At 40.6% G+C, this 10,312-nt stretch overlaps 1 protein-coding gene across 1 annotated transcript; it reads right to left on the reverse strand.

Moving 5' to 3' along the window:
• Positions 1 to 3,144: 3,144 nt before the first annotated feature.
• Positions 3,145 to 10,257, reverse strand: SFRP4 (secreted frizzled-related protein 4; the record flags this gene model as incomplete). Its single annotated transcript, XM_010083216.1, has 4 exons — positions 3,145 to 3,333; positions 4,799 to 4,862; positions 7,415 to 7,613; positions 10,192 to 10,257. Coding segments are annotated over 4 exons (518 nt in total), but the record flags the coding sequence as incomplete, so codon positions are not given.
• Between the last annotated feature and the right edge of the window lie 55 nt (positions 10,258 to 10,312).

The following is a 10,312-nucleotide window of genomic DNA, read 5'->3' on the forward strand; positions in this document are numbered from 1 at the left end:
GTAGCTAGGTACAGTAATTACTTTTGTTCATCAGTGGACTATTTGCCCACTCTGCTAAATGGAGGTTTTGTGACTCTGGTGCTGGGGTGCACTAACACTAACCACACCTGGCTGTGGGTGTGCGTGGGGAGAGGTGATTCTGACTTTTTGCCACACACCAGGGAGCAGAAGTGGTGAGCAGGCCATGCGGGGATGCAGGAGGATGTGTGTTCCTGCTCCAACAGCCCTCTCTGCTCCACCATCTGCTCCACGCCTTCGCAAAGGAAGGGCAGAGGGCTGGATGGCAGCGGTGTTCTAGGTCTGCATTCAGCCAGCGTTTGATGTCGCAGTGGGTTAATAATTGTAAAGGATTTTCAAAATGGAGTGAATTGTATTAGCGTTGAATTGGGTTGACCCATGGCTTCTCAAAAAGTAGAAAAAAATGGATTTGGAAAAACATATTACCTTACTAATTCATCCTCCCTGTCTACACATCTGTTCTTTGTACTATGATATCCACTGCTTTTTATTGTATTGTCTTTTCTTCTTTTGTATTTTTACCATATCAAAAGAAAAGTTAGCATTAAGCATGCATAAAAATGTCAAGGAGCTTGGAAACATCGGGGCTGGTGCATCAAAGTTTATTCCAACATACTGGGATGCTCAGTCTAATAACGGTAACTTAGAGGAGGAATGGTGACAATTCTCTGGAGAAAATAAGTTTTACATTTTTTTCCCCAATATTGAAAAATTAAAAAGTTTTATTTTAACCGCTGTAAAATAACATGTAAAGTCGCTATGAAGTCTAGCTAGCTGCTCCAAAAGTTTCATTTGACAAACACCACACTTCACAATGTTCAGAATAAAACTTCTTGATGTGAAATGCAATAACTTTGGTATTTGCTATTTCAACGTCACATTGACAGGACTATAATTCATTTTTAGTATCAATCCTTATACATATTGGTTGGGGTACTTTAAATTGGGATCAATAGGCAATCAAAGCTTAAGGACTCCTGCTACACAGTAGAAAAACTATTTTAGAAGCTTTCCAGTAATACTGATCTTTCAGATCATGCTCACTTAAGTCATTGTTTTCAAACCCATGTAATTTAGTCAACTGCAGTGATATTCTGTCTCCTGTCTCCAGTTTTCCCATTGCATCGTACAGGATTAAGATTTCACATATAGTATTTAGGCACTTAAGTTTGTGGTCTGTTTTTTTACACATGTCAAACATACGTAATTCCCACTCAAGTCAATAGATGCAATATATTTGTAGTTGAGTGTAGTAGATGGCTGGTTAGCCACTCAACTACAAAAGTTCAATCCAGGTGCTCAGCATTCCTGGCACCTGGATTGAACTTTGAGTTGAACTCTGCAGATGTTCCACGGAGATAAAGTTCTGCGTCTGCTCAAAATTAGCAGGACGGGCTACATTCAAATGCTGACCTTTGCATATGTTATCCAACAGTTCAAAACTCAACCAATGATCATGTAGGGTTGATTTTGTTCCCCTGAACTACCTTACATGCTATTCCATTTTTCTGTACCACTTCTCTTATTTTAAGCATTCTAACTTGGCATTTATGTCTTTGGCTTGTATTAGCATAGTACCAAGTATATTACTGCTACTACCAAAATCACTCCAGCATATTCTGTCTTGAATTTAATGCACGCAAATTTCATTGGAATACTTGTTATGACAAAGATCAATATACTGACATGACCGATTGTAACTCCTTATGTTAACCTACACAGAACTCTTTTTTTTTTTTTTCTGACTTGGAAATGCTCATTTTGTTTTATAGATACCAGAATTGACAAGTCTAGTCCTTAGATTTGCTGCAGGAATTTTCAAAGTTCTTTCAGATGTCTGTCATGAGCTCTTAGGATGTTAACATAGGTGATCTTATGTGTTAACAGACATCAGACTGTGCTATACATGCTGCCTGATCCAAGCACAGCTTGGGCAGGAGGAGCATAAATGCCATCTTGGAGTGATGCCGATTAGATTTATATCACCTGTGCAATTTTAATACCTCACACAGCAAATGTTAAATTGGTAATACTTGGTTTATAAATAAAAGCATCTGCTTTGTCTGCAACCCTTTGCAGGATAAACGTTACCTTCTTATCAGCAAAGCTGCAGACAGCCAGTGGTTTTGAGAAGTTCATGAATAGGGACAAGCCTTATTTATCTATGTATTTATTTGGTATCAGAGAAAGATTTAGAAATATGGTGTGAAATGATAAAAAATTTTCCAAATGAACACTGAGCCACATGAAGCCTTATCTTCTCCTTAGTACTGTACAGTAGCTCCCAGTTGTGTTTAGAATAATGCTTCTATTCCAGTTTTCATAACAAAGCTATATTACAGCAAACATAAGCACTAAAGATTTCTACAGATCTGCTTCACTTTAATATTTTTTAAAAATAGTGATTTTTTCAATTAGATGCTTAAATATATTTGAAATTATAACAACAGAAGCCAGCCTGAAGTACAATAAAAAAATTAAATGTTTGCTTTCAATGCATTTTTGCTACACAAACCCACAAGATCAAAATACTAACACTGTAAGCACATTTTGGGTACACACATAAAAAGAATCACATAATGCATACCCAGATGCTTATTGGTAAACTATGCTTTTGAATACTCTGAACATGGGCTGTGATTTCACATAGCAGATAGATTCAGCTCCAACAGCTGCAGTAGTTACTGCCCCAGTTTTCATCTCACCAGACTAACTCACAGACTAACCAGCCACCTACTACACTCAATTACAAAGTGCACTTTCTGAGAAGAGAAGAGATGCCCCATGCAGCTTTCCAGCCTCTGGCAGGGAAGCAGGGCAGGCAACCAGCACAAGGAGTTAAAACCTCTGACAGCTAAAACTAGATCTATCTAGAACTGTAAATCAGAGCCTCAAAATAAAGCTTGGTCAGCCTACCACTTATTAGTGCAAACCTACACCCTATGGCTTTCAGTGGCTTGAAAGGAAAAGCAAACCTTTTAAAAGTAAAGTGCAGCAAAAAATGTCTATGTAGAAACTGCCGTGACTTTTTAAGTCGATGAGTTCTGGTTTGATAAAACATGCCCACCGAGCCAGATCGTGACCCTCAGCGTGCAGGCAAAGTCTTTCCTTTTAGAAATGTCACACTCATACTTTCTTAGCGCTGATTTCTTTCTGGCCGTTTCTTGTTTTAATGGCCTTCTTGGGGCCACTGACCAGCGGGTTGGTGTTCTTGGTTGATGGTTTTGGGGCTCCGCTCCGACCGCTGCGTCCTGCATTCTGGTTCTTACTGCGGGCTGTTCGCTGCTTTTGTTCTTGCAGTCTCTGTTCCCACCTCTGTGGAAATCCAGAAAACAACGACGCTGAGTTAGGGAAGGACATGATCATAAATAATTATGTTTTAATCAACGCTATCCAGAACCACTGATACTAGTGCTGCTCCTAATGGTTTTGTGCTCTGTCCTGCAGGGCCATTGATCTCAGCATGTTACTGTTGTCTGCAGTGGGAAAATATATATTTAAATACAGAGCTACAAGGGAATATGGTATTTACTTTCTGGTTCTGCTTTCCCCTGGCGTGGAGAGGACTGGACATAAAAGAGCTTATGTTATGGACAGGTGATGGAGGTGACCACCCAAATCACAGTGTGTTCAGAGTTGCAATGGGACAGTTGTGAATAATGCACCTGCAGCTTTATTCAGCAGCATCCCTGAGAAATTTTGAAATTTGCAATTGGATCAACAAGCCCACCAAAGAGAACAGCTGTCAGATTTCCAAACCCAAAAGTGCAGTGGTTAGAAAATAGGTTTTTAGAGTGAGGTTAACTAAGTAGGGGATGCAAAGTATGGAGAGATCCACCACACTGCAGCAGAGACTGCAGTCCTTCACCTCTAGGAACAGATATACTTATTTTAAGGAAAGCAAGGTAGATAATAGAACCTGGAAGGGGTCTCTCTTTCCCCTTCTATTGATGAACTTTCTCTTCTGAAGCTCCCAAAGGCAGGGACTTTGCCCAGTGATCAGAGCAAGAGAAGTGCTCTCCAGCTTTACCCTTTAGTATCTCTAAGACCAGCCATGTTGTGGTTATTTTAATAGATGTCTTTTGTGGTCCACAGACAGCTCAAAACATTCATTTTAAGCGGTAACTCTAGATAAAAGTCGAATGCAAGTCTTCAGAGATGAACAACGGGCATTACAATGAAGCCACCGTGACACCTGGTTCCATACTGGCCATATTTGCCTAGTCAGGGTCATTATACGCATCTTTATAAAACAAAAACTATCGGCAGGCATTTAGGTGTGTCCCACTCAAACATGTTTAAATGAGGATTTAATTTATGAAACTATTAATATCAGAGGGAATGACACATGCTTTGAGAATCATTTTGTTTGGCAGTCATGCATCTATTTGATGGTCTGGAAAAGTTCATCCAAACAGGTTTCAAGACACAATTAGAAATTACAAAACAGTGTGAGGAGGCCACTAAAACATGCTGTGTGCCAGTAACAGGCCATTAAGTTGATAGCTAAGGGATTTCAAGAGTCTGAGTCATATGTCAGTATTCTCCTAAATCCCAAGTGGTATCATCTGCAATTGCAATATATTTTTTAAAGATTTTAAGCATGTTTTCTTTTTCACACATAGGTTTTACATTAGTGAGGAGAAAAGGGAACAATGATGTAGCACCCAGGGGTGCTACAGATATCTGAAAGCCAAGCAATTGTTCAATGCTGAAGTAGAACAAAGGTGTTTAACTTTTTATCAAGAATATCAGCATTCGTTTCTTTGGTTGCATTTACCTTAAATCTTTTGTTTAGTTGATCCTTCCATTTTTCAACTAGACATCCATCAAGAAGCATCAACCTGAAAATTAAGAAATACATAAAAGTTACAGGTATTTCTGGGTTTGATTCCTGAGATGTCATTCCAGATGACTTAACACAGACCGAGGTTGAAATGCATCAGGAGGTACTAGTACCGACAGTTTCTGTGTACGGGACGATAGGCAGAAAAATATTTTTCTCCATCCCTAAACGCTTTCTAATGGATTTCTAAACGCTTATACTGTTTCTTCTGAAATACTGTTCTAAGCTCTGTAAAAACAGAAAATAGTTTTCAAAAGAAACCAGATTTTACAGCCAAAACCACAGGACATGGCTAGTACTGAGAAAACATTTAGAGCCCTTTGTCCCCACCTGCAGCTATTCTGCAGGGGAAAATTGTCCTGTCTTGGTCACTATTAACAAAAAGTGATGGATTGGGTAACACCCCATTAAACTGTTTAAATGTATATGTACATATATTTTTATTTATGCCACTATATGTTTGTATGTGTGTGTGTGTGTGCATGCATGTGCAGAAGAATAGTTTAAATTAATGTATTTTACTTCTGAATTTGAAAAAAAGCTGTGTTTCACATGCACCAGTTAATACATCTCAGCTGATTAATGGTAACACATTAACTGATCACTGCACTTAGCTGGCGGGTGAGGTTTACACAGCATAGCAGAACCTGACTCTCCAGTTTCCATGAACAGTGTTGCTGCTCATACCAGTTCAAAAAGAGAACAAATGCTGCCACTCATAGCTGTTAGCCACCATGCAGCCACTTTGCCCAATGGACTGCAGTGACTGCAAGCCCTGGAGAATCAAGACAAATATGATTTACATCTCCTTTTCTTTCCGAGGAGAGATTAGAAAATTAACATACAGGATTGAAGTTAAAGCCACACCATGATGAATGAAACCACAACATGGTCTACATCTGATGGCAGCTTCTGTTCAAACCAAACTACTGAGCGAGACCCTGACCCTGCTGATGGGCAATGGGCATTTTGCCATTGACTTTGGTGGAGCTACAGCATCCACCCATTTTGCCTCTGACATTTTAAAAAGCTCCTGTAACTCAAAACCTTCTGTTTGCATGCCATTGCATTCAACAGGAAACACATATAATAGTTGATGTTTCTTTTTCAAATCCGTTTTAGTACACTATATGAAATTAAAAACCTCAGTGACCTTTAAAAACCATCACAAAACATTTAGTGAATGGTGTGTTTTTCCATAGTAATGGAGAAACAGATTGCAATCTTTCACTTCTGAAATCTCCACTCCCTGACAGCCTCCTGAGGATCCGCTCCCACAAAACTCTGCAGCTCAGAGCTCCACGATTGCAATCTTGGTCGTGGTCCTTCTGCATGACTCAGAGCATGTACCCCTGAAATGTGTAACACAAGTAGGGGGCTCTAAATTAATCTTTGTGAAATATTCCAGACCTGGATGGGCAAAGTGCTGTATAATAATAAAACATTGTGCCTGTTAGCTCACAAAAAAATAGTTAAGGTAGTAAGGTATCAGATGGCAACTTTTCAAAACATCCATAAAATGCTTTTAAAATATCAACATAAAACTCACTGAAAATATGGATATAGCCCATCAAGTTCTGCATGTAGATATTCTGTGGTCCTTACAAATGCACATGGTCAATTAATAGTCACATCACTGTATGCAAAACATGTACCTACCACACCCCAACCTGTCCTGTTGGCAGCTGTTGCTACTGGTGCTCATGGGGATGGGATGTCCCCTTCTGCCTCAAGAACCCAGTGAGAAAAGGGAGCTGTGGTTCATCACTCCCTCCCCTCCAGACCAACATGCTGGATTTCCTTCCATGCCTGGGGCTAGGCTGACTGCCAGATGAAAGGTCTGGTAAAGTTAGTTTTGTTTTTGCCTTTTAATCATACAGCAGGACTGGCAAGGGGCTCGGAGTATATTTACTTTTCATCAACCGTCCGGGAGCTGGAGCTCCAATGGCTGCAGCTTTGGCTGGTTCCAATACAGCTGTGGGAGCAGAAACATCTTGCTGGTGGCACCAGTCCGAAGTATGGATAAGCCAGCAGAGAAGACCTTGCTCTGTCTCCAGCAGCTCTGCAGACAGGAGATGTGTATCCTCTCCTGTCCGCTCCCGTGGGGTCGGTGAGGCAGAACTGTGCCTTGCACATACGTGGTCCTCCCACCATGGACCACCATCTACAGCCACCACCAAGCTGGTAGCACAGCAAGCAGCTCATACGTATGGAAAGCAGCCCTGGAAAAACACTCCCAAACAGCTGGAGATGCCTGAACTGCTGCACGATGGATTAAGCAATATGCTGCCAGCACCTAATGCCACCAGAGTTTATGCTCCATGTGTGAGCCAGGTTTTGTAAACACAGCATCGTGGTGCAGAGCTGAGGCTGATTAAGTGGAAAAAATTAATTGCAAAGGTAATTGAAACATATAGGTGTATGTGTGAGTTACCCTACAAACAACTATCAGGAAAACATGCTCAGGATGAGGAATTGCCTTGCTGGTCCTCCTTTCTGTCTATCCCAGTTAGCTACAACACTTTTCTGTCCCACATCACCAGGGCTCACCTCGAGCGCCATTCGTAGCACATGATGAGAACATCCTGCTTCGGCTGAAGAGGTGGACACTGGCAGGAGGAATTTGTAAGAAGAGGCACTTGAGACAGAGGAATTGGCGTCGAAGACTTGAGGATGTCTTTGACTTCAACCACAGTCGTTATCTCGTTGCAGTTCCCTCTTTCGACGCTTTTTACTCGAGCGTGAATGACTGCAATTAGAAGAACAGAGGCATGAGAACAACAAACGGTCTTAGAAATTTAAACACATCTCAAAATTAAATAAAACATATTAAATCGAAATCTGATGTTTCGGCTGTGAAACTGGAACTACTTCTCCATGTGTGGGCACGTACAGTGGCTTAGAATAACAGAGGCCTGATCCTGGTTTGGTTTTCAGTCGGGCTGTTGACAACCGTGAAATTAAACATGTGCTTCAATCTTTGCCAGATCAGGCCAAGCGATCTTGCCTGGAATTGCGCACACAAACAGCTCCTTTGACTCAGACTTGAACAACCCTTCGCATAAATCGGATGCATTCTATAGCCACATCTGGCTATTTCAAATTAATTAAAGAATAATTTAGTTCACAGACAGCATGAATCCAGGCTTTTCAAGAATAAAATCATTTCCGTGCAGGTTGCATCCAGGAACTAAAGACTTTTCTTAAATATAAGAAAGAAGGGAAGATTTGAAACAAGTAGTCAAAAACTGAGAGGCTTAGGATTGTCATGATTTACTTGTTTTAGACTTTTTTTCATCTTTTACCCTTGGTTTATCCATCAATAGTAAGATCCTCATCTAAAACAGACTCTGAAATGGGTTATCCTGACTATGAATAAAAAAGCACTCATATTTTTACCTTTTATTGAGGAAAGCTGCATGTCTGCATGGATGCAAGAAAGTGAAACTGTGTTGATTGCTCTGAGGACAATCCCTGGCTAACTTTGCACCTGCAAACCCCGGCAGTACACACCACTGTGGCATTTCTCCCACGCTCTCTTGTGAGAAGCACCAAATCAGAGAAAGGAAGCACCATTTTTACAGAAAAGAAGGGTCCAGTTATCAAACTGTAAAAAATTATTCTGTGAAAGAAGCAGGAGCAGTGCATCTATGGACCACAGGGTGACCAGCCTGCAGCAACACTGCCCCTGGCAGCCCACAAATGGACCCGCAAATGTTTGGAATAAACTTCACATGTAGAAAACAGGAGATCAGAAAGTTTAATGCAATCTGGAGTTTACCTTGCTAACTTTCTGAGGACTTGTGTAACATCCACAAAACACATGAAGGATTTCAGTTTTAGAGACTCACAATCCATTTTCAAGTCTGATCGAAGTTTTGACTAGCTAGAAATACAATGTGGCTATAAATATTATTTTAAAGGATTTCAGAAAATTTTTTATTTTATTTGCAACTTGTTCTGCTTTGTCTTGTCTCTCAATTCCTTTTCCATGTGAACATGCCTATTTTATTTAGAGGAGACTGAATAAAAATCTCCATCTCAAAACCAAAATCTGGATTTCACAAATTCCTTTGATTCAAAGTTTGGACCCCAACCTACAGTTTTTACTCAAACAACACTCCCACTGAAGTCATTGGAATCAGAATTTGTATGGCTAACACCGGTATTTCATTTTGCAATAGTCATTTTATGTCACTGCTTTTTCATATATTTCAGACAACTGTGGAAGTTCATTGTCCCACCTGAACATATCACTATGTTGTACTGACATGGATTAAGGAATTGTATAAAAAGAATATGACATAAATGCATCAAACTGCCATGACAAAAAAAAGTGTACAACTGCCTAAGTCAGATGGTCAGATGTTCAATGTTGACTATTCCCACCAAATCAGGGTTTGGATATTTTTTCCCTATACTAACAAAGAAGCAAATAACTACAAACTTAGTTTCATTTGTTATCAGATAAATAGGAATTGGCTGGATATAACAACCCTATTGCATAAGAACTGAACACATCCCTTGAAGAAACAACTTTTAGCTGAGAAAAAGCATATAAAGTACAAAAGACCATGATACTGGGGTTTTCTATTGACATTACAGATAATTCATCTGGTATTTATCTAATCTTAATTAGACTTCTTCCTGACTCCCAGCACCAAAAAAAAAGAGAGGGGGAGACGGAGAGCCAGAAGGGAAGAATACTTAACTTCTATTGCCAGTATGCCATGCAACATATCATAAATCTATCAGACAGCTCCTTGGCTGCCTGGTGCAAATTGCCACTGAATTCAGTCAATTCCTGACAATTCTGTGCCAGATAAAACTCTGGCTAGCAAGTAAAAGAATATATGCATTTGTAACAGTCCCCTTACTTCAGCTTCATTCACATTTAGAAGTTTTATTTAGCTGTTTATTACCCTTGCTGGAGGAAAACAGGAGCTGGCCAAGCAGCCCATGGTCATGCTCACATTAGACGTTAATTGCACTCATTAAAGTGACCTTTACAATAGCAAACACCATTTCTGCAGCACAACCTGTTGAACCCAGTGCACATTACTGATATTTCATCACTTTTACCAGGAACACACCATCATCCGCGCAATGACTACTGCTGCCTGCAAGCAGTGTGTGCAAGCGATGGTTTTAGGAAGAGGATGGTTAGATGCCCTTGGCCAAAAACCCACTTGGAAACGCTATAGTGGTGCAGTATCCTCATGCTGCACTTACTGGATGGGATCTGGTGTGGGTGCAGCACCCGCACGGAGCTGCCTAACTCGCGGGGGGCGCAGAGGGGGGAGAGACGGACAAAGCAAAGCACTTACTGTAGCTGTAGTTCTTGGCCAGGTAGGTCGACAGCGTTGGCTTTGTCTTTTTGCACTTGCATCGCTCTTCAAAAGGAAAAGAAGGGGAAATGGTTTGAAGGGTGTCAGAGGGGGCCTGGCT

Source organism: Pterocles gutturalis, unplaced genomic scaffold (genome assembly GCF_000699245.1).
Source record: "Pterocles gutturalis isolate BGI_N339 unplaced genomic scaffold, ASM69924v1 scaffold23745, whole genome shotgun sequence".
NCBI lineage: Eukaryota > Metazoa > Chordata > Aves > Pterocliformes > Pteroclidae > Pterocles > Pterocles gutturalis.